Source organism: Leptonychotes weddellii, chromosome 7 (genome assembly GCF_054177405.1).
Source record: "Leptonychotes weddellii isolate Sample4059 chromosome 7, ASM5417740v2, whole genome shotgun sequence".
Taxonomy (NCBI): domain Eukaryota; kingdom Metazoa; phylum Chordata; class Mammalia; order Carnivora; family Phocidae; genus Leptonychotes; species Leptonychotes weddellii.
This window is the reverse complement of record NC_138375.1, coordinates 61726348-61751877: the sequence shown is the minus strand read 5'-3', so window position 1 is coordinate 61751877 and position 25530 is coordinate 61726348. Positions and strand designations below refer to the sequence as shown.

The 25530-nt window shown below is 40.6% G+C and overlaps 1 protein-coding gene across 1 annotated transcript in view; it reads left to right on the top strand.

Annotated features, from left to right (window-relative positions):
- Positions 1-25116, top strand: part of CAMK4 (calcium/calmodulin dependent protein kinase IV) — an 85681-nt gene extending 60565 nt beyond the window's left edge. Inside the window, exons 5-8 of the mRNA XM_081826467.1 lie at positions 4487-4562; positions 9056-9182; positions 13525-13677; positions 15065-25116. Of these exons, the coding sequence (XP_081682593.1) occupies positions 4487-4562; positions 9056-9182; positions 13525-13677; positions 15065-15496 (788 nt within the window). The 3' untranslated portion in view covers positions 15497-25116. The remainder of the gene's footprint in view (positions 1-4486; positions 4563-9055; positions 9183-13524; positions 13678-15064) is intronic.
- Positions 25117-25530: the final 414 nt, after the last annotated feature.

Sequence of the window (25530 nt, the reverse complement as noted above, 5' to 3'; positions counted from 1 at the left end):
GCCACGTTCAGAACTATAAGGGAAGAGAATTTCCAAACACTGTTCTTCTGCTTCAGAGAAGTCCCTCTTTCTCCTCCTTCCACAGTGCTCACTCCTCAGAGGCAAAGTTTAGAGGGACTTCTAGATGCCGTGGACTTCTGTGGTCTCCAGAGAACTCAGAATTCAAGACAAGCCTGTACAAGATGAAATAGATTCTTTCCCCATATGTTTGGAATCACTAAAACAAAAGTCCTGACCGACTGGAATCTGCAGTTGGGCCTCGGGCTGCCTCGCAGGGGCTCATCTCAATGGGATGGGGCTGGGCTCCGGCCCCACGGGCACCCCAGTTCCTCGAGCCCCCTTGCCCCTGCCCGCCACCAAGTCTCTGCCTGTGTGCTTGCTCCAGCCAACCCAGTTGGCTCTTTCCTCATCCACTGCCCTCTCCCTTTGCCTGATTAACTTCTCTAGTCCTTCACATCTCAGTTTAAACTTTGCTTTCTCTACTCACCTTCCCTGATCTTTCTGAGCAGGTCAGCCCTCTATTAGAGACACCCTCCCTCCAAGCGCTTCCACTTACCACTTTGCATTTCTTCATGTGGTTTTCTGGATCAATGTCTTCCTCCCCCATGAAACTGTGCGCTCCGTGATGGCAGAGACTTGTTCTCTTGAACTCCCCATTACTCCCCCAGCACCACCTAACGCAGTGTCCGTCATACAGCAAGTACTTAATAAATAGTTCCTGATTTGTTTAATGAGTGAATGAATGAACCTGTGGACTTCATTCACCTTAGTTTCCTTTGGATTTGTCTTTCTCAAAACAGTTAACAGTAGTTTGTCAGAAGTCTTCTGGTAAAGAATGCCACTCTGTAGTTTTAACTCAATAGGTTGGGAGGGATTGACAAAATGAACGTACAGTCAGTGACCAAAATCATCCCTCTGCTTTTCTCCCATGGCTTTAGGAAAAGAGGGAAAACCTAGCACCAGTGGTCTCTATCAGTGTGCCATAGGGCATACCCCATGCTTTTTATGTAGGACCATTCCTAGAACTGGTTACAGTGAATTTATTTAAGAAAATGAAATTCATCCCAGTCTGTGGATGGACCCTCAGTCTCTAGATGTTTTAATGGTACCATGACCTTATAAAAAACTCAGCACTCTGAGATCTAAGTGGGATATTGGTAAATAAACATCACTACAGTTGGAATTTTTAATATATATTTTATATTCAGTAAAAATTGCTTTTTAAAAAGCGAAGCCTGGTATCTTGGCAACTCTGAGACCATTTACCAAAATTATTCTTTGTTGGAACTTGGAGGATGAAGTGTCCTGGGAGCTCTGTAGCATTTGGTGTTAATGAGCAATAACATAAAGGATAAGGTAAGTTTAGGAAGTGGTAGTAAACTTGGACCCACTTAGAAGACAGCCAGAAAAATCAATAAAGGATTATTGACTATTTTAGAAAAGATTATTCTAAATTATTTTAAATACCTGTTTAAAAACTGGATCACACCTTGAAATGATTTTCTCCCCTACTTCATTTTGTTTGTTTGTTTTGGCAATGAGGTGAGAAAAGACAGGAAGGATAGCTGACAGCGCTTATAGCATTAAAGGGTGAACCAGCTGATGTCTTTTCTTGAACTAAGTTGGAAGTAATCAACTATTTCTCACCTTAAGAAAAATTGCGAATTTGCAGAATCCACCACAAGGACGTTTGATACCTAGGAGACTTGTAGTGCGCTGGTATGTTGGAGCCTGCAATTTATTCTGGACATCTTTGGCTCTTGGAAAGAGTTCAGAAACATTACAAAAGTATGTTCTGCTGATCCTGAAGTCAAGGTCATGTTAACTAGCAAATATTTAAAAGTTACTGGTATCTGATTGAGTCTAGGTGCTTAGAGTTTGTTTCCCCTAAATTTTGTATTATGATTAATAAATATTATAAGTTCTTTTTAAGAGAAACTTATTGTGGAGGGCAAAAACATTCAATATTCCTTTTGTCTCAGTTAACTTCCCCAGGGAAAGTTTGGCTTTTCACACCACAAGCTTTGCCCACATTGCAGCCTAATAATGCCTTACAAGGAACCAAACTGCCTCTGGAGGGTAAGGTTGCACCCTGTGCTGGGAAGGGAGGTCAGATATTGCCATGTCAGGTAAGAAACCCAGACACCCCGTAAAGTGGATTCAGAAAGAATTTTGTTCCGTGGTATTCAGTTCGTTTGGGGCCTTAGCCTGGGAGCTGTAAAGAATGCCAGAAAAACATCTGGCCTTTGCAACAGCATGCTACTCTCTGGACAGCACAGGAGGGCTGATTGCCATCCCTCGGGACAGGTTTCCACAGGGCAGCACACATTGTAGGCACTCCCGCAGGAGGAATGGGAGTGCAGCAGGTTCTGGAAGTAGAGTGCAGGTCCTCTCTTCTTTTTTTTTTTTAAAGATTTATTTATTTATTTGAGAGAGCGAGAATGAGAGAGAGAGTACATGAGAGGGAGGAGGGTTAGAAGGAGAAGCAGGCTCCTCGCCGAGCAGGGAGCCCGATGCGGGACTCGATCCAGGGACTCCAGGATCATGACCTGAGCCAAAGGCAGTCGCTTAACCAACTGAGCCACCCAGGCGCCCCAAGGTCCTCTCTTCTTGTGTAAACGATCCTTCTACTAATATCACAGTGACTAGCAGCTTAAAACTCAGAGTAAACTTGGAAATCAGCTAACCCAATTCACTTAGATTTTAGAGGTAAAAACAAGTCCCAGAAAATGTAAAAGACTCTCCCCAACATATGTCTGTATGTTTAAATGTCCATGTGGGACTTGATAGCACTTCACGGACGGGAAGACCGTGGGGAAGGACTAACAGTACAAAGTGTGCATGAGTTCAGCTGCCTGACTGGAATACCTCTCTGCGGTGTAGACAGCGGCAGCCGCCCTCCTGACAGTGGCGGCCTAACCCGAGTTTCCTTTGAACTCTGATGAGCAAAGCATTTGCAAGTGGGAGTTCAGCGTGGGGGCCCAAAGAAACCCCATATGGGGCCAGATTGCCCTGGAAAAGAAAAACTAACCTGACAGAGTGAACGGTGTTGGCAATGAGCGTGCATTTTTCTTAATCATGCTAATTAAATCTTAAGAGGAAAAATTTCTAGGAATAATGTGCCTATAGATGAGAAAAACTTCTTGGCCCCAGATACCGTGCTTTAGAGGGTGAATCTTGCTGAATGGCTGCTTGGAGTGTTACATTGCCCACTCTCATTTCACCGTATGGGCTCTTCATCTCCTGTATTTTATGTAACTCAATTTCTGCAGGGAAGAGAATATCCTGATTGCAAAAGGATGGGGGGTGGGGAATAGTATGGGAAGACACCAGTGGAAAATCCACTGTGTTCCTTCTTCTAAGTCACACCCAAAGTCCCAGGAGGATAGCTTCCTTCCAGAGCTCACTTTGACAGTCTACACTGAATATGACATGCCCAGCCTGCATAGACAGGGGATCCAGCTTCCTTGCTCTCCTGCTTCCAGCTGGAAGGAGGAGTGTGGTGCCCCATCCCCAAAGCCTCCCTCAAGGAGCCCTCAGCATCTATCAATCAGCTCCTTCCTCAGGGACCCCACTGACACCTACAGCACTTTTGTTCAAAATAGAAAAAGGCCACTCTGGTCTATAGGTCTGAGCCTTATTTCTGCATGGATTGTAAAGCTCTCACTTCTTTTTTTTTTTTTTTCTTCCTTGTTAGTTAGACAAACAAATAACACCTCCAATTCTCAGTGCAAACGATTGGACCCAGTATATGCTCCATTTTCACAGCTCCAACATAATACCAACAGAAAAGGTCTCATCATTCTATACTACAGGGCTGTTTCATGGCTGAGAAGACCTTCCATTTTCACAGTGGTGAGCAGGGCGAATAGGAGCAGGCTTGTTGTGCACAGAGAAGGCCCCTTTCTCCATTCATAATCCCAGACTGACTGGGGACAGCTGCCCTCAGGTGACCTCCATGTAGTTCTCAGTGCTAGGGCATGTGCCAGGGCCCCTTCGAACTCTTGTTCCAGCCTCCCAGCACTCGAGGCTTCTCAGTCCTTCCGACTGTCTGCCCTGCTCCCTGTCCTGTACACGGTCAAATACACCTGTGCATCGATGCTCCGTGCTCCAAGCAGATCTAGATCTCAAGGTAGCATCACTGTGCATTTTCCCCCTTACTCTGCTGAACTTGTCTTTCTTTCTTTTCTGCATACAAAACTCCCTTTGAAGTAAGGGATCTTTTACAACAGATCTGATTGGAATGATGTTCCAATATAGACTATCAAAGATAATAGCTTTGCACCCCAAACACAGAAAGACTTTTAATTTCTCCCACTAAAATAGATGCTAAGAACTGTAGTCCCCTACTTTGGTTTGGGGGGACAAAATTGATTACAAAACTGTTCTGAACTTTCTGTTAATTAATTCTTACCTGTTGCTTGTTATTGAGATGTAAATGTTAAGTTTAAAGTCCGATTTAACACAATATTCATTCTTTCTGCAGCACCTGAAATTCTTAGAGGCTGTGCCTATGGACCTGAGGTGGACATGTGGTCTGTAGGAATAATCACCTACATCTTGTAAGTGAAGAAAAGCAATCTCTATGGGTACTATTTGCCTTTGCTGTATATTTCTTAGGTACTTAGAGTCCTCATAAAAAGCAAGATTACTTTTTGACTTTTGTAATTTTCTGCAACATACTAAATGTAGTTAGTGATAGACTTTTTTGAAAACAAACATTGTGTTTTCTTCTCTGATTTTCCTGGGGACAGACCTTCTGTCCAGGGCTTTTCTACACCTCATTCTGCAGTGCAATGTATAGCAGATTTGGGGAACAATTCACTATTTGATGATAGTAACGAATGTGAAACCCAAGTCCATCTATTTAACTTGCCCTTGTTTACTTATTTACATCTTGTCAAAATACAGTATCAGTCCTTTTTAAAGGGCAAATGGCTATTTAATCTCCTAAGCAATTCCAGACAGGGACATTTCTTGTCAGCAGTGTTTTTAATGCAATTTGGCTATCAGTTTTGTTTTCTGTCTCTGTTAGGTCCTCAAGGACCTTGAGTTTAATACCCTAAACTCAGAGAAAGCTTTTTCCTGGTAGAAAAAAGATGAGCTAAATCTCTCATTCTCTGGTATCCCCAACGCCATTCCTGAGCTTCTGTCTACTAATAAAAAAAGGGTTTCAGGAAATTTGCCAAAGAGTTGATGGAATTGCCGAGGAACATGAGGAAGATAAGCAAGAAGGACTGAGGAGTGTCTGGAAGACTGCCGAAGAGCAGCCACAGAAGCAAGATATCAATGAGCTCCAGAGTTTAATTCAAAACAAGTAGATTTGGTTGCCATTTGGAGGACACTGCACAGTTACTTGAAACCTGTAATATTCAAAACTATAAAGAGACTTTAGAGGGTATAAAAGAAAATATATTAGTCGGTCAGGCTGGGTGGCTTCAACAACAGACATTTATTCCTCGAAGTTCCAGAGGCTGGAAGTCTGAGCTCAGGGAGCCAGGAGGTCCGGTCCTGGTGAGAGCTCTCTCCCTGGCTTGCAAACATCTGCCTCCTTACTCGTTCCCCATATGGCAGAGAAAGAATGTAAGCTCTTTGGTATCTCTTCTTCTAAGGACACTAATCCCATCATTGAAGTTGGCCTACCCTCATGAATACATCGAACCCTAGTTACCTCCCAAAGGCCTTATCTCCAAATACCATCACATGAGGACTTCTCATCATAGGAATTTTAGGGAGACACAATTCAGTCCATAGCAGAAAGAGGTTTGGGATTTTTTTTTAATTTAATAGTGATCTTAGAAAGTGCAGTGTCTAGGTAATAAGGGCTAGAAGGAAGGTAACTAGGGTACCCCCAAACAAATTAGTAAACTCTAAGTTCACCTGGGTATATTCAGTCATCTGTAGCCAAGACAAAAATGTTTAACAAGCAACCCAGTAAATAGCCATCTGCTACGATGTAATGTCAAAAGATAGTTTCAATGTTGAATTCCTTGTGTATCCAGAATATACTAAAGCTTGAAAAGCATTTGGAGAGGTAGATAACCATGTTTTTTCTTAGGAAAGTGCAAAACTGTTAGATAATGTGTTTGCCATCCTAAGTGCTTAATTCATTAAAATGAATTCCTGAGGCCACATCATGGAATTCCTTCAGCTTACATTTGAGATCACTTCCATACTGGGAAGAAAATGTTGGCTCCTGAATTAGGTAGGTGACGTCAAATGAAAAACCAAACCATGCAAATAATGCATCAGATTTGCCCCTAAAATGTGCCCAATCAATTGCAATTTCATGCTGAAATGTGATGGGAGGGGTGTGGGGGGGAAGCATTAAGGATGTACAAGAACTCAGAGAGACGGAGAAACTACGTCACATTCACCCTGAACACCTGAAATATGGAATGAATAAAATTCCATGACATGGTCACTGACCAGGGAAAATGAAGAGAAAAAAATGTGATTGTTGGAGAAACATCTTATCATAGCCCTGAAAATAATTTTAAAAGTCTGCCAAGGACCTGGGGCTCCTGGGTGGCTCAGTTAGTTAAGCATCCAACTCTTGATCTCTGCTGAGGTCTTGATCTCTGGGTTGTGAGTTCAGGCCCCACGTTGGGCTCTATGCTGGATGTGGAGCCTACTTAAAAAAAAAAAAAAAAAACCGTCGGTCAAGGTCCTTTCCCTTGGTTCACTTAAGGTCATTAATTAATAGTTGTTGGTTCAAAGTACGCAGTGGTAGCTCCCAAATGAAAATATATTATCAGTGCTGCTTACAACTAATGTCCTTTAGTGCTGGCCTCACTTCTGTCAGCCCCTAAGCCCAGGGTGGTTTTATCTAATCTGTAGTTCATTAATAACTGATGAAGTCCACCAGGCGAGGTTCACTGGGACACTTCTCCAAGATCGTGCCATTGGACCTATATATCTCCTTTATTATTATTAGAAGTTCCATAAGGCTATTTTGTGCTATGACCTTTCTATTTCTAAGGATGACAGTAGACTGGAAATGAAAGCCATTTTGTTGTTTCTCACAGAAATTCTGGCCCCTCTACCTTTTACACCTAAACCCTTTGTACCTACTACAGACAAAAGCAACTACTACAATGCTCAGGTCAGAATCAGAATCCGATAACATCAGAGATTCAGCCTCTCTCTCTCACCTTTCAACACTATAGTTCTGCCCATTGGCTTGGAGGTTCCCTTAGTATACATTCACACTTCAGGCCTGGATAATCCTAATATCCTCCTAAACTATCATTGTCATCATTCAAATATTTCCATGTCTGAAGGCTTTTTGCACCGTGTGTGTGTGTTGCTCTATGTCACATGGCTTCCATTTTTGGCATTTCAGGCTATGACATAAATTTCTTACTTCCGTCACCAGTGCACACATTTACAGGCATGTTTGAGAAGTGAGAAAGGCATCTGAGCACTGTACCTTCTGAACTGTCATGTTTCTTTCTAGATTTCCAGAAGGGGAAACATAAGAGTTTCTTAAACCAAGCCTGGAACATTGGCTAATTTCTCCATTACTAACAACAATAGGCTATATTTTTCTAGTGCCGTGGATGGCACAGGATGGCCAAGTAAGGCTGAGCTATCTCCTTGTCAAGGTGTGGACCTGGGCTCCCTTCTCTCCTTATGCGGCAGCAGGATTCTCTGTGTAGACTGCTGCAGTGGGACAGGAAGATTCCCTAGTCTGCGACTCAGCACTGCCAAGCCCCGTCTTTTCCTGGCTGGCTCCAGAATATTTAAAAAAAGACAAAGACTCTCCCAACAGGGTGTTCCCTGAGCAAAGGATGTGAGAAAATGCTTCTCTGTAGAAACCCACTGCACTAGAATACACTCAAACATTTCATGCTCTGCACCAACCCAACCAGCTTGAAGGAAGAATTTGGGAGAATGTTTTTTAATGTGTTCATTCTTTTCCCCCCATTTTTTCCTCAGTGCAACACATGTCCTGGGAGGGACTTATTATTTATAGTCCCCTTTCGATCCCTAGTGATTTCAGAACCTGTACCTGTCTGTAAACAGTGGAGGCTTTGGTGGGCCCCGACCGGCAACTCACTTTTCCTCTCTCCCTTTAGGATGCCAGAGATGATGCTGTATTTCTCTTCTCCCACTTTCCCCCAACGTGGGTCTTTAAGACGGACAGAAGTGAGGGTCACACACAAGGCTGCGCAGACGCTAGCTGCTCATCTCTGTTGGCCTCATGTGTTCCCTGTGTCAAGTTTTAAAAGGCCATTTCCTGACAAAAGTCTTGCTTCCTGTCTTTGTTCACTCTGAAATTCAAACTGGAGTGGGATGGAAATCTAATACTTGACTCATTTCTATGGAGGAATTCGGTGAATAGGGCTGAATAAAAATGACTGAAAAATCTTTTCTGTCTACCTCTTAATTTCTTTATTCTCAAAAATCCTAATTCTTGGGTGCCTGGGTGGCTCAGTCGGTTAAGTGTCTGCTTTCCGCTCAGGTAACGATCCTGGGGTCCTGGGATCGAGCCCCACGTCCTCATCCTAGGGCTCCCTGCTCAGCGGGGAGCCTGCTTCTCCCTCTCACTCTGCCTCTCCCCCTGTTCATGCTCTCTCTCTTACTCCCTCTCTCTCAAAAATAAATAAATAAATAAATAAATAAACAAATCCTTAAAAAGCTCAGAAAAAAAAAAATCCTGATTCTTCCACTTCATAATAAATTGGAACTCTAATCAATCTGTCTTCTCAATTCCTGGTAAGAAAATTCCACAGAAAGTCATTAGCATGGTGCCTGTAATAAGGTTAGCTATTATCCTTATTGTTGTTTTGTGTCATAATTATTGATGTTATTATAAACTCTTTTTAGAAATTCTAAGTCGGTTTGGTATCTGTTCTTACTGCCAGAGGACATGATTGTGTATTTATACAGTCAAAAGTGAACTGTAACAAGGCAGTTACACACTTGTGCTGAGTAGACTTGCATTCATAACAGGAAGCTTGGAAAGGACAGTCTGGAATTTCTGCAAAAATTTGATGAGATATATTTAGGCTTCTAAAGACATTTTATTCCCTATCTTTTGTCCTTCTAGACTTTGTGGATTTGAACCATTCTATGATGAAAGAGGTGATCAGTTCATGTTCAGGAGAATTCTGAATTGTGAATACTACTTTATCTCCCCCTGGTGGGATGAAGTATCTCTAAATGCCAAGGACCTGGTAAGTGTGACCAAAACAAAATGAAGTAAAATCTTCACATTCATTTTTAACTAATTAATGGGCGGTGTCCTTTTTAAAATTTGCCCTTCTTAATAATTGTATTTTTAATAAAACAGTGCACATAATGCATTTTTCTTGTAGATCATGAAAAACAGATATGCTTGACTCATCACTTGCTGAATTATCACAACTTAAAAATTACTGCAGTATTAGTTAGTGAGATTTTACCACCTAGTCAATGTAGAATCTTGCTTTTGAAGCCAGCTGTACTGAGTGAATTCAAACATAATTTAGAATTCCATTTTAACAGGGCTTGCCTAGATTACCTAGATTTGATTATACTTTGAATAAAACAACATTGCATCTTGAAAGGTTCAAACTTACTGAAATATCGCAATATTAGCACAAGTCCCATCATGCCTTACTGGCATCATAAACAAGTTACACTCTACTGATAATTCATTTTATTTGTTTTTTTGTTTGTTTTACTTGGGTTCTTGCTTAAGCTAACATTGAAGTTTGTTTGCATAAAGGAAAGACATACATTCTGGGGGGATGGCCCACCTGTTCTAAAATAAAGGGGATATTAACTTGGGATGAAAACATTACCCATCAATCGTCTAGAGAAAAACCACACAGAAATAACTAAAAACTGACTTTTGAACCACAAAAGCTAGCTCTCCAAGGGATCTTATGAGTCATCTAGTCTTTCCTTCATTTTAAAGTTGAGGGTGCTGGGGGCGCCTGGGTCACTCAGTCGGTTAAGGTCACTAAGTGGGCTCAGGTCATGATCTCAGGGTCCTGGGATCGAGCCCCACATCTTTGGGCTCCCTGCTCAACAGGGAGCCTGCTTCTCCCTCTGCCCCTCCCCGCTGCTCATGCGTGTGTGTGCGCGCACGCGCGTGCTCTCTCTCTTAAATAAGTAAAAAAAAAATAGAGTTGAGGGTGCTAAAGCCCAGAAAGGTGAAATGATTGTCCAAAGTCACACAGCTTCCCAGCAGAATGAATGATCCAGGTTTCCAGCCAATGCTCTTTTCCCTCCAAACACTTCCTCCTTCCCATCCATGTTCTTTCATGGAACAAACCCCCGTAGACCATGACTTTTCAGTACGGCCAGGCAGAGAGGCAGTGTGTGCGATGTGTGGAGGCATCCTCCCAACTCCTCCCGCAAGTCAGGCCACCTCTTGAAGCCATCCACTCCCCTCCATTCCACCACCACTGCCCCCGCCCGCCCGCCCCGGCCCCTCCTGCCCGACCTGTGCCACAACCTCCCCCTGTGGCCTTCCCGCCACCTCCACACAGGATCCAGAGGAAGGGCCTAAGAAATAAATCACATCCTGTCACTCTCCTGCTTTGAGGCTCTTAGGATAAAATCCAAAATCTGTAACCAGATCTACATAGCACCACCTAGGCTGGTCGGGAGTCTGTCGCCCTGCCCATGCTACCCATTTCACAGCCCTGTCCTCTGATGGGCTTCACTCCAGGGCACCAGACCCACCAGTCCCTCATCAGGGTAGCTCAGGATTGGGCCGTTACCCTTTCCTCTGCTTTGTACTATTCTTCCCTCCTTTCTTCCTCTCTCTCTCTCTCTCTCACACACACACACACACACACATGCACACACCCCTCTCGCATGGGTAAGTCTTACTGTCAAGCCCTAGTTGCCTTTGACATCCTCCTGGTGGCCTTGTCTGCCCCCCCGCCCCAGCAGTCCTTCCTTCCCACAATTGCTTTGTTCCTTCTGCCACATTGTTCCGTTGCCCCCTGGACTTACTCTTTCATGATGGTTGTGACTTATATTTACTTGTGGGAAGAACTTCCTTAGCTAGATTGTAAGTTCTGGGAGAGGTCGAGGCATGTGTGCCCAGATCTTAGTACCATTTGGGCGTATAGTACAGACTCAACAACTGTTTTTTGAATGAAACGATGAATCAGGAAGTAGACCATGGATTTTTAAAGTCTGACATATCTGGATTCAAGAGCCCTCTTGGTCATAACCTAGAGGTGTGACCTGGGGCTTGTTATCTAATCTCTCTGCTTTAGTTTTCTTTTCTGGGATGATCCCAGTACCTTTCTCTAAATTGCTGGGAGACTTAAGGGCTATAATGCAGGTTAACTGACTACCGCCAACTAACTCCCTAACAGTTCCTTTATATAGCCCTCCTTCCATTTCTTTCATCGCTAATAAAAATCAAATGGGTACAAGGGTTAGCTGTGGTATGCCTTCATTCAGCTAAATCTTACCTTTGGGCTAATATATTTATAAAACTTCAGCACTAAAGGAATCGTTGAGTACCACAGATGTGTACCTATCAGCAGCACCCACATCTATTCTGAAATCAGCAGGGGAACAGTGCAGATGAGTGGTAGGGTCAGGTTGTAAGGGGGGCTGTAGGATTATGGCAAGGCTTTAGGGTTGAATCTTCACAAGGTCACGGGGCTCTCTGACCTTCAGCAAGTTTAACAGTTCAGTGCATCCATATCTTCAAATGCAAAGATTAACTCTGACAGGTGGGAATTTGGGGGCACATACTGACTTTCAGTAAATTCTTCATATTTTCACGAGGAGGAGGATGATAATGATGAGGAAGATGAGGATGATTGGAAAATGGGAGGGAAAGATCTCATTGTGAATTGTTAAGGATTAGGTACCATTTGTACGAAATTATTAGGACATGTATCCCGCAGGTGACAGCTATGACTGCAATCAGATTTTTATTTACTGCTCTGCATTCATTTTCCTTAATCATCTGTACCTCCCACCACCTCCTCTCAGATTTTTAGCATAAGCAGCCTCACATCTCTGCCCTCTACAAATTATGTTTCTCTACCCCAAACACACATTTCTTTGCAACTTTTGCAGAAAAGAAGTAAGAGGAGAACCAGATATTTGTTCTTCATTTGACTTACTGCCTGATTGTGCTAGCCTGTGCTCAGTTCTTGTTAGCTTAACAGAGTTAGAAAAGACCTTAGGCCTTACATCACCCATAGCCCCCATCTGCCACATGGGCAGATGAAGGCCAGAGGGGTGGACTGCCCTTGGAGGCACTGCGGTGTAGTGGCCACAAGATGAGCTCTGAGGTAAGACAGACCTGAGTTGGAACAGAGCCTCCACCAGTTACAAGTTGTCTGGCCTTAGTTAAGGCACTAAATTTTTCTGAGCTTCCTTCCATCCCTCATTTATGAATTGGAGCTAATTGTTCCAAGTTGATAAGGTTATGGAAAGAATTACACAAGTTTTTAAACATTTTTATATGTATGTAAGAATGTATTTACAAAGGAATTAAGGTGGAAAAGAGATCATATAAGAAAAGGGCCTAGGAAAATGTCCATAGGCACTCAATTCATATGTCGGTCTTTGTCCAGACTCACAAAAGTGGGTAAGAGATGTAACTAGAGCTTGAACGTGGGCCTCCTACCTCTTAATAGTCTCTACCTCATTCCAGGTCACCCCTTCTGGGCACAGGGCCAGGGATTATTTTGGTTATTGATCTTCCTGGCAGTTTATTATCTGCTCATTCTCAGGGGTCAACCTCCCAGAATGGTCTGCCATGGTTTGAATTTAGTCCTTTAAACAAATCATACCCCTAAACCACTGACACCCTTTTACTCCAGCACTTGGCTTATTCCTTCACAACCTTCAAGGTATTAGAGTGAATTTTATCACAGAATGATGGGATAAGCATAAAAACTATACTATCTCTTTGTTGCCATTTAATCCCCACCTATGGGACACCTGGGTGGCTCAGTCGGTTAAGCATCTACCTTCGGCTCAGGTCATGATCCCAGTGTCCTGGGATCGAGTCCCGCATGGGCCTCCTTGCTCAGCGGGGAGCCTGCTTCTCCCTCTGCCTGCCACTCCCCCCGCTCATGCTCTCTCTCTCTGTGACAAATAAATAAAATCTTTTTTAAAAAATCCCTACAGAAAGCATGATGAATGCACGATGATTCCATCCCCATTGAGATGCATCCGAAATTCTAAATCTAACTGGTGCTAAGTACAGCCTAGAATTATTCAGATGCTGGTTCTCCTTCAAAGAACTTCCAGTCCACAGGCAACCAAGAACCTGTTTCTTTGACCTCCCTTGGAAAGCCGCCTGCTGGTCTGGCCTCTCGGGTGGCACACACCACTGTCTTCTCAGACCCCCTCAGCGACTGCTATCTGAAGCTATCCTTACAGTGACCACTGAGGGCTTAAAAGCTTTTTTTTTTTTTTTTTTTTTTTTTTTTTTTAATGTATAGTTAGTGGTACTGCTAGGAAAATAGAATAAAACCTAGAAGTTCACAAGCTGGGTCACTATAAAAATCTCCCTAAGAAATCTATGATTCTTCATCATTTCAGGTCAGAAAACTAATTGTTTTGGATCCTAAGAAACGGCTGACTACCTTCCAAGCTCTCCAGCATCCATGGGTCACAGGTAAAGCAGCCAATTTTGTACACATGGATACTGCTCAAAAGAAGCTCCAAGAATTCAATGCCCGGCGCAAGCTTAAGGTAAGATATGTTTTGTTTTGTGTGTGTGTGTGTGTTTTTTTTTAAATCTCTCTCTCAGCTTGAACTATTAAAGATAATTCCATTTATTCTTCATCTAATATTATTCATCTTCTGTGGTACCAGGGAAAATCCTGCCTTGAAATCCCAACAATACTGGTGTAAAGCCACTGAGGGTCATGTTATTCTCTCATAAGAACTCATTGTTAGTAAAGGGAAATATGTTATAGGTTGAGATTTACTCACCAAATATCTGATCACTGTTTCTCATTTAATTAAGACTGAACTGCTTAAACAGCATTGCTCAGGAAACTGATACTTATTCAGAAAGTTGCCTTCTTTCTGAATATGTGAAAATTGGGAAACTTTTTTAAAAACCTGTATTTTGTAATTACATAAATAAATTCCCACACTTGATAAAAATTAAAATACAATTGACCTTTGAACAACACTGGGGTTAGGGGCACCAATTCCTCAACACAGTTGATCTACCTATAATTTCTGACTCCCCAAAAACCTAATCACTAATAGCCTACCGTTGACTGGAAGCCATTACCGATAGCAGTTGATTAACACATATTTTGGATGTTATATATATTATGTGCTATGTTCTTAGAATAATACCTAACTCTTTCTCAATGTTCTGGGTATTTCTAGGCTACACACTTCGTGAGTTTTTTCAATTGTTACAGACCTCCAAAAATTTTTTTCAATGTGTCTGTTGAAAAAAATCTGCACATAAGTGGACCCTTGCAATTCAGACCCATGTTTTCAAAGGTCAACTGTAATTCACATGATATAGAAAATTATCCAAAATATATCTTTGTATAGAATATATATGGAATATATATTAGATAAGATTTTCTCTTACATAATGGTGTTTAGGACTTACTATAGCTGCAGAGGATTTCAGAGAACAGCTGAGGGTCAAAAATAATGTTCTATTCAGCCATCACTTACAGGCTGATAAAGACTAAATAAACCTTAAAGGTTGTATGGTCAAACTGATTTGAAATACCTTGGATTAAATAACCTTGACTTATCCCAGGACTTCTCAAACAAACTTGACCATGGAATTCTTTTGTTGCGTAATACTAGTGTTCCATGAAACACTTTGGGAAGCGAAGTCCAAAATATTTGCAAACAGGTAATCCAGGGGCAAACACATTTATCCAAGCTTTCACTTGTCCAGATGATTAAATACAGTAGGCTTGAGATTAAAAAAGATTTTGCTGTTCATTGCCAGACAAGTTTTCATTCAACCATCTTGGAATATATTTTGAACATATAAAACAGATACAACAAAATCCCTAAACGCAAAGCTGAGATTGAACTCTGATTCAGGACTGGAAGTGGAAATAACACCTGACACTTGTCTGTTTCCAATCAGGCAGCAGTGAAGGCCGTAGTGGCCTCTTCCCGGCTGGGCAGTGCCAGCAGCAGCCACGGCAGCATCCAAGAGAGCCAGAAGGCCAGCCAAGCGCCGGCTCTGACCCAGGATGGCAGAGAAGATGTTAAAGCTATTTCGGAAGGAGAGAAAGCTCAAGGAGGTGGGGCCCAGGTGGCAGTTGAGGGGGCAGAGGCTGAGCTGATGAAGGTACAGGCCGTAGGGGAAGTTAAAGATGCTGATAGAAAGGCTACCAACATGATGCCCAAGGCACTAGAGGATGGGATAAAGGCGGTTGACCCGGAAATAGAGGAGGGCCTAATAGAGGAGAAGCTGAAGACCATGGAGGAAGCAGCAGTCCCCAAAGAAGGGCAAGAAAACCCGGCTCTGGGATTTGGAGCTCAGCAGAATGACATGATCCTGCCAGAATACTGATTTGGCTTCTTTCCAAACTGGAAGCCAAATTCTGGCACTTTATGCATTTTGTCCTTCAAGGAAGGTGTGGAAGCATGATATGCACTATAGTGATTCTGTTTTTTGAGGTGCAAAAAAAAATACATATCTATCAGTTGGTAATCCTAAATTCATGCATGTGACTGCTTTATGAAAAAATAGTGTCTTCTATGGTATGTAATGGATACCTAATGCCGAGGAGTTAAATTTGAAATTGCAAGTAAACACAACATTTAAAAACATACATGTTCAGGGACCAGTAGCACACGTTGAAGTAACTAGTGAATTGTTTTTGCCTTGAAAACCTAGTCATCATAATCCTTTGGATTTCTTCATAAAGCAGTAATTCCTTTGGACTCTTGCTTAACTAATATTAGGTAGTGCTCTAAGACGTGTTCCCATGGCATTCACAACACCATAGTTTTCAATGTGCTCAAACTGTCCAATGTGTTCAAACTGTTTACAAGGAGATGGTTACAGGTTAGTTTTATGATACGTACAAAAAAAAAAAAATTCCCACTTAAAATGGTAAGAAATTGAAGCATACGTAAGGGCCATGAAACAAAATGCCCTTAAAGCTTGTGTAGACAACGCTTTCTTATTTTGTCCTTATTTATACACACTATATTACTAATAACCAAAAATGTTCTATCACAAAATCCTGCCATTTTACAGTCCTGTAGAAAGCATTTTACAAACTCATGCTGAGGGATGTATTCCTTCCTTCCCCTGCTAATACAGTTTCTTTCTCATGGACAACACTTAAGGTGGGCTAAAGAAATCGAGGGAAGAAAAGGAGCTAAGCCCTGGACTTATTCTCACAAAGGTTGATTGTTTGTCATTTTCAGATAAAATTGGATTTATTCATGAGTTTCTACAGCTTTAAAGACAGTGACATTTTTATGGATAAACTCTACAATTACCAAGTTTCAGACTTTTAGAAAAATCTACCCCAGAGGCTGGTGCCAAAATGTCTGAATAGAGTGAGAATAATATTCCATTATAAGATCGTTCATTATTGATTTTACTAGATTAAGGAAACTTTTGTTTATGAAAGTCTTTTTTTCCTTCAGTTGATGGTTATCTAGATACATTGCTTACGAACTAAAGATATTTCTGAAAATCTGTTATATCTTTTTTTCATGCTTGGAATAGAAGTGCCCAAATTTTACAATGTAGTTTTTAGTTTCCATGCCAAGAAATTTAGGACAGTGCAACGTTTTATTCACCTTAAAAAAAAAAAATGAAAAGAAAGCAATGATTTCAAATCAGACTCATGAGAAGCTGTAACATTAGACCTAATACTTCATCATGATGTTTTTCAAAGTATTTTTCTTTGATTTCCATATGAACACTTTTCCGCTACAGAAATCACACTTAAATTCCAAGTACCTCATATTTATTTCTAGTTTGAGTTGAAGTGAACATTTTTATCGATTTATGCCTCACATTTTAAGTTTTCCTCAGTTTTAAAAAAGGATTGTTCTCAAAGACCAAAACGATGGAGAGTAAAAATGACTGTCACAGAAAAATCCTCATCAAAAAAGATCTTAAATTCTTTTGGCTCTTCCTCAAAACTATGAAATTGGAAAATGAAATTAAATCTCCGGTTCCTGGGGGGCTACTGGACCTTGGGAGACATTCTGCTTTCCAAGTGCAAATCTTCCTTTACTACTATTCTCGTGAAAAGAAAACAAGGTAGGACTTCTCATCACCCATAGTTTAGGGGCCTGGCAGGTCACCAACATGGACAGAGGAAAAAGCCCTTAAGGGCACATCATCTGGGCTCAAAAGAATATTTTTTGTTTTGATTTATTTTTATTAGCTAGTAAAGAGTACTTATCCTCTTCCCCCATTTCTTTCCTTCCCTCTTTATCCTCTCTCATAATTTCCATGTTAGTAATTGTAAAGGGCTCACCATTTTTAACCTTTAAGAATGCCTTTTTCACAAAGCATTAACATTTCCATGTAAGAAGATCAATTGCCTGGTGTACTTTTCCTAATGAGACTTAACAGGCATACAGGGTAAGTGTCCCATATATTGGAAAAGGAAAGAAGAGAGGGAAATGGATCGTCTTAGAAGTGGCAATTAGTTGGAAGATCAGTACATACTGCCCCTCCTGGCCCCACCCCGACACTGTTCCAAGGGCGGGCAGTTGTCCTATCATTCCATCGCTCAGGCCTGACTGCACCGCGGGGCCCCTTGTAGCAGGAGCCATGAAGAAAGACAATCTTGAATTATTTTCCCATTTTCAAAAAGTCTAATTGGAATCCTAGTGGTTTTTTCAAACTAAAAGAGCTCATTTGTCCCACAAATACATAAATAAGATAGAAATTAGAATGATTGTAGAAGTTATCATCTAGAACAAGTGCTGTTACTCTACTGTATAATCAATATGAAAACTTAATGAGATATTTTGAATTTTGAATTTTTATACTAAGTTTTCAAAATCAGGAGTATATGTTACACCTTTAGTACATCAAGTGCTCAATAGCCACATGTGACTAGTGGCTAATGTATTGGAACAAAACTGTTCTACAGTACTTCTTAAGCAAAATGACACATGGATGCCTATGCTTGGATTTGAGCTGCCTCAGTTTCACACAGATGAGCTGGTAGGAGGCCAAAAAGAAAATGGTTCAAAAGTGTCATAGACTAAAATAAGTAAAAACTCTTGGCCACATCTGCTTAATCATGTGCTTCAAAGGGATGTTTCCCAACATGACTTTTAAAAAACAGTACTTTCCTGGGCATTGCAAAATTGTCTGTTGGCTACAGTCCCTCGAATCCCTCTTTGGGCCCTGGAATCTTGACCACCGGCTAGAGTCTCCTGAGTACTGCCATAAAGTCCATAGTATTCTTGTGTATGAAAACTTACTGTGAGCCAACCATGGGTCCCCGTTCGGGAGGGACTGCACAAAAAATGTTAATAGGATTTTGTAGGGCTAGATTAAGCTGGGCATCATTTTTTAACAAGCAATCTTTCTTTCTACAAATCTACTGAAACATACTAAATTTACTAAATGAGGGTGATGATATCATCCTAGTAACCCCCAAAATGGGAATGACCACTGGCTGGCATTTTTTAGATTTCCTTAGAACGATTTAATCAACACTGCCATTATACATGGATTCAAAAGACTTAGAATGTTCTTACATACTGCTATTTTAGAGTAATCCTCAAGGTTCTATAGCCATTTTTAGTGGCAAACTTAAAAAAGAAAGGAATAACTTGCCTTTTACTGTGACCTCAATTACATAGTATCTTAAGCATATTTTGTAATTTAGAATGTCTAGCAACCCCTATTTCCAGTTTCACATGCAAGGTAACTTGCTGGTGGGTTGCCTACAAACTGAAGATTTAGAGAGAGCCATTTTGTTTCATAATTCCGTTTTTATTTCACAGAAGCATCTGGTTGCATTTCAAATTGGAAAGAGAAGTAAATGCCAGAAAAGGCAAAGAATAAAATTAGTAAAACATTTATTCGATTTTAGGATTGTTCTTGCAAAGCAAATGAAAAAAGAAAAAAGAAAAAAAAAAGAAAAGTCAACGAAGTGAATCAGCACTAGGTTTTTCTGGATGAAGGTTGACTTCACATAAAATTGAAATAAATATACTGAGCAGAGTCATTTACATAACTACAATGCCATTATGTAATTTACTTGTCATTGCAGAGTATTCAGTCTGGTTATGTAGGTCTTCTTTAGATGGTGCAAAGTTTCCAACATTTGCCTACATAATAGGATTTGTAATATCCTTGCAATTACTATCTATTAGGTCATATTCCAATTTCCTTAATGTTCATCATGGATATGTTCCTCATTATGGTCATTGCTAACATCTGAGCATTTACTGGTTAAGTACTGCTTAATGGCTAGACTCTATGTATGTCATCTGTGTTTTTTAAAAACATTTATGTGCATGTAAACACAATATTGGCATTATAATATTCATAAGCATATGATAAGCAGAAATGTACCCAATAACTTTCTATACATTTTTTTCAAAGTTCTTTTCTTCCCCTGGCACAACTCAGGGTGAGTTTCTGGCTCCTTGACAAATAAGGGAAAAAAAAAGACCACTGGAGAGATATCAGCTACCCACCATGGTTACCAAGTTCAGCATTTCCTCTGTCTACATTCTGATCTACTAAGGGCCAGTTTTTGTCATTATTACTCCGTTCAAATATCACCTGAGATCAGATAATATAATCTCAGCTCACAAAGCCCAACCATTTATATACTTACCTTGGAGAGCAATAACAAACTTGACTAATTTATGTTGGCTTGTTTAAAATTCCAGTTTTCATAAATGTTTGTGATATACTCTAGAGGATTTGATTGCATGATTTTAACTTCTTTCAAGAATCAGCCTTTTCCCTTTCACCTGGCCCAGAGGTCCACCTAGAGCAAGATGGAAGCCTTGAATGAAAGCGGACCATCTGACTCCTTTGCAGGAATCAGACATTGTTCAGAAGACTCCAGGTGTGTCTGACCTGGTTGAGCTCAGATGAGCCAAATGGAAAGAAACCTCTTCCCATGCTCTGACTGAAAGTGATGCTATTTGAATATTGGTATATTCCCATTATTCAGTAATGAAATAATGGGACTCCACCAGTCAGTTACTCTTTCCCGTGTCTTGGTTTGCTAACACCTTTCCCAGATCAATGTTTTGTTCCATCCTTCTGGCCGTCAGGTTGCCCTCTCAGCTTGTGAGATCTTCTAAAAACCTGGAAGGAGGATCCCGGACTTGTTGGAGAAATGCAGGGCCCTTAGTGGCCCAGAATTTAGTTTGAAACTAAACAACAATGCTAAGGCTACAAAATGATGCTTGTTCAAAATAGTTGTTTTCAGCACATTTTGAAGATTGACCTGGAAAACCCATGGATATGAAATGGTTATATCTGTGTAATCTTTGCTATGACTCATTGTTAAAAATGACAGGTATTTCATCTTCAGTCAGTTAAAAATAATATTTCTTTTCCATTTAAAAGATTATTTGGGGGCACTCGAATACAATAGGCTTCACATTAGAATTTTTGAAAGCTGTTGTTTTCCTTAAGTGCTCTCATTCTCTCACAATCAGTTGTGGATAAAAATTTACTAGGTTAGTCCTTTCTTCGTCCTTTCCTTGAACCATGTATAGTAGTTCATCTGGTTTGTAAAAGATATAGTATGACTATAAATTGAAAACTGTCATCTTATAACTGCCTCCTGTTAACCTGACCTATTTTATCGCCTATCATGCAGCGACTCACGGTAGCATAGAGTACAAATAGCATATTCATGAGCTATGATTTTGTTTGCTTTTTATTGTCAAGGTTATTACTTGCGTTAGAAGTTCTCAAGGTGCTTCTATTCGTACACCCTTAGTCTCAGTATTATTTTCATGGTCCTCCCAAAGCCAAAAAAATTATCTAACATGTCCATTTATTAAGTAGTTAGGCCCAAACAACACAATAGTAGTATTGCATTCCATATCTGATCGATGTTGCTGTGTTTCCCTTGAAATTTTAAAATTTCTTGTGAGTTCACTGAGTGGGAATAGCTGACAGGGGTTTAAGTAATTCCTTATGCCTGGTGAACTAAGGGTATCAGGCAAAGGGTATTATTACTAGTACATGAGTTAGAAGTTACTGTTTATACTTTCTTATTTGACTATCAATCATTCTTTTATCTATGGTTTTTATGATATACATATAAAACTTATATGCACATTTTTTAAAAAGCAATTTCCCCATCATTACCCAAGGAAATAAATTTAAATCTCCAAAGAACAATTTTCAGGAATCAGGCAAACTATGGTTCACAGACCAAATCCACCAGAGGCCTGTTTTTATAAATAAAGTTTTTATTAGAACACGACCATGCTCATTTATTTATATATTGTCTGGTTGCTTTCACACTACTAGGACAGAGTTGAGAAGTTTCAACAGAGACTGAACTGGATGGCCCATCAAAGCCTAAAATGTTTATCTGACTCTCTATAGGAGAAAAAAAAAAAAAAAGATGACCCTGGTCTTTCATGGCACCCCATGCTTTTTTGCTGACATCTAGGAATATAGATTCCCATGGTTTCCTCTACTTAGCTTAAGGTTCTTATTCCCAGAGGAAGCTAGGAGAGCTTTGTTTCTGTTGCAGATGGTCTCACAACAATAGTTGTGCTGTATGTACAACTTAACAGTAAAATATCCCTACAGAATTAAAAATTCCAAATTGCATCATTCCTGAAAAAAGAAATTTAGAGTATGAATTGACCTGGTTAAGAGAGGGGAATTAAAAAGTTTTCTAGCATTTTGAGCATGTTTTAGAAATTTGATCTTTATATTTAAAATCATGTAAATGATATCTTACACTGATATTTGCTCATATTTAAGTCAATCTTCAGCTGTTACTTTAGTAAACTAAGAAATAAGAGAGCCCTTTGGTTCTGAATCCTTCAGAATGTTCTTAAGTAATTTGTATCAACTGGATTTTCATTTAATCATTTTTAGGAAATAATATACTTTATTATGTGGCTTTCAATGACCATGGTGGGCTCATCAATAGCTGAGGGGCAGGCAAACAGCCAATTCTTTTATGTAAGGAAGCTACTTTCCAATCCCCAATCTCAGTGATCTTCTGAGAGATACTTCATTTCTTCGAAAAGAGAGGGCCTTGAATAAATGCTTGCTTTTACTTTTCTTACATATTTAGAAATCCAAGAAGGGCCCTTCTCTTAGTCTATTTCTGTCACAGAGAAATGATTCATTCCACAATATCTGCCTTAAGGGAAGCAGGTAACCCAGATATTGAGAAATGTAGGCATGCATGACCTTTGTTGACTTTGAACATCTGTAGCCAAAAGGTTACAAATGAGGTATTGCATAGAAAAGCTATTATCAGCTTATTATTAGGAACATCTAAAATGATATCATGACTCTAACTAAATACTATGCTGTTTTCTTTAAACTGTTGCAGTAATTAATAATAGGATGTACCACTGGGATACACTATAGAACTCAGAGAAAAAAAGAGGTGAATTGTCTGCTGCTTCCTCACAGTTCCTGTGTGTCAGGAGACCTTACTGGAATGGGACAGGGAAGAGATAAAAAGATTAGGATTCCATGCTCCCACCTGCCCATCTTTATTGATGGGTCAGAGCTTGAAGGCAGTTGTTAAGACTTAAATTCACATTTCTACATTTCTCTCAATAATTGGGTCACCTGCTTCCCTTAGAAATGAATAGACCATAGTCAATAGCTAAGTTTCCTCTCAGAACCAGACATCAAACAGTAGTACTAGTTTAGGGGATATTAGACCTACATCACAAGCACACTTTAAGGAAATGATGTGCCAATTTTGAAGCTTCCCACTACTTCCCAGGCACCCATTTTCTCTGTAAACTTTCACTGAGAAACAGTTATGTACGATGAAGGCGTTCAGAGATGAATTAAGCCCAGTGGGCTCCCCTCTAGGAGTGAGCTTTGCAGTTGGGAGAGAAAAAACAGGTGTACAGACACAGCCTGTGCTAAATCTAATCCATCCTCTAGGGATGGAAAGAAGGAGAAACTCCCTTCTGCCTGTAATGATGATCTAGCAAAGCTTCATGGGAGCACAGGCTGGATTTGAAGGATGGGGAGAATCTTTGCAGGGAGGGAGGAAGAAGGGGGCAGGTCTGGCTGACAAGTCTACAGAGCGGAGAAATGCCAGGCCCAGTGGTGAAGGAGCAACACCCGTGTGAAAGGCTAACCTCTACAGGGAAATGTTACTAAGTCTGCAGAAAAGCCTTGGATCATGTGCAAAGTTTAAATTAGACCTCCTTTCTTATTCTGGGTAGGTAAGTGTGCAGCATTTCCTCAGAGCATCTAGCCCTCTGGGATCTCCTACATGGAGATTGGCTAATTCGGTGCATTCCTAAGTAGAATAAAAAATCACCCAACACATCAAAGACATTTTTTCAAGTCACCCGTTGAAACAAAGCCTCTGTCACTAAAAGCAAAAACTGCACTGGCGAGGTCTCCACTGACAAAGCAGAGTAAACAATGAGTGGTTTCTGAGTAAGCTTTGCAGAACTCTAGTATCTGAATAACTCCCTGGGACTCTAGAAAATCACCTAACCACTTGCTGGAGTTTTGCCAGTAGAGGCCCATGTCAAGGTTCCTTCTGTCATAGTTATTTTCACCTTTAAGTTATCAGACCTGAAAGGGCGATCCCCCACTGGGATAAGTCATACCTGAACGTTTAGACTTCAAGACAACTTGTAATAAAAAGTTAAGTCTCAGACAACAAGATGTGAAATTTTCACAACTGCTTTCCCCAGACATCAAGCTGGTCCTGTCAAGGTCTCTCTTCTACCTCTCCCTCCCCTTTGGTTCTTTACACAGCCTTCTATAAAGCCCCTTTTCTATCACTCATGGCAGGCAGTATTTGACCTCCGAGAAACTTACTTTTAAAAAATATTTACCAACTAGAGTCAGATTACACAATATCTATCCCTCTAGTAGTCTTGCCACTTGGCTTGTCTGAGATACTGTCTGTGAGTAGTGAATGGCTGCAGGACTCCTCAGGGCCAAAGAAACAACAAAGGTTGGGACAAAGAAGGGACAAAGGTTGACTATGATCCAAGCGATGGACAAGCAGCAAAGGCAGATACTGTCTTAAGAGATACGAAGAGAAGCTAAGAGCTACTGTGAGTGCACAGAAAACCCAAATTAGCAGGCATTGAGAAAGAAATACTTCCTACCAGGGTTTTTCAGGCTTGTGAAATGAGCTGGTATGTCTTGTCTCGTTTTTCCTAGAGGAAAAATTTGTACTTCTCGGTTGTTGAAAGTTTCCTGGACTCAAGGGACATAAGCTCAGAACAGCATGGAGGATTCGATTGATGGGATACCGTTATATACAGGGAACCTACGTGTCCAATAGTTTAGACTGCTATTAGCTAGAAACAAGTGCATGTAGCATACAGTATAAAAATTTCAGTTTACACAGCCAAGGTCACAGGCCGCCTTCCCAACATCTGACTGCAAAGTACTGCAAAAGGAGCTGTGAACATTTCATTTCTAAAATCTGTCAAAATGGTGCTATTGACTCCTTCATACAGAGATCTATTACAATATTTTTTAGATAAACATGTAAGCTGACCTAGGCCATAATGTAAATACAGAAAATGTTTGTAGAGAATTCATCAAAATCATGCCCGTTTGCTTTTGATTGAGCGTCCCTATTCCTCAGTGGCAGTGACTGACCGTGAGTCCCTGCTTCCCAGATGGGACACAGAGTCCTTGGCGCTCTCCGCTGCCCAAAGCCCGGGGCAGAGGACATGCACGCTGTAGACAACTGCTTCTTCTTGGACTCAGGTTGGATAACCTGATTAAATGACTAAACATGCTCATTTTTTGGTGTTTCCTAGGAACATAAAAGAAGAATATGTGACATGTGGCAAAATGGATGTTGGTAGACTGTTGAAATTGACCTTAGTGAGGGCCGATGTTACTTTGTGTTAAGTTCACCCAGCTATGTCAGAGCATGCCAAAAGAAGCATATTCCTTACTGCTGCAAAATCTGTAAAGCAATTTGCATGTATGGTATGATAATAAATCATCGAAGAGCCCACCCAAAAGTTTGCATTCTGTGATTTGAAGCGTTACTACAATTTAAGATTTACACGATCGACATTTTCCTTACCTGTGAAATAGGGAGTTGAATTGTTTTCCCATTGTCTGAGATAAAATTACACTTTGAGTTTCATAGCATCTTTAAACACTATACAGTGATGTCATGAAAGTCCTAAAATTATTAAAATTAAAAGGGGACTTTATTCATCATTTAATCCAACAAGCTCATTTTATTAGAGAGGTGAGACCCAGGGAGGTAATGACTTATCAGAGGTCACAGTTCGTGGCAAGGAAGAGAACAGATCTGGGTTGCCCTTCTCCTCGCCTAGTGCTCTCGCTGCTAGAAAGTCAGTTCACTGGATAAAAGTTAAATGCAGCGCTTCATAGAAAAACTGATTTTTCATTATAAAAATTTGAAA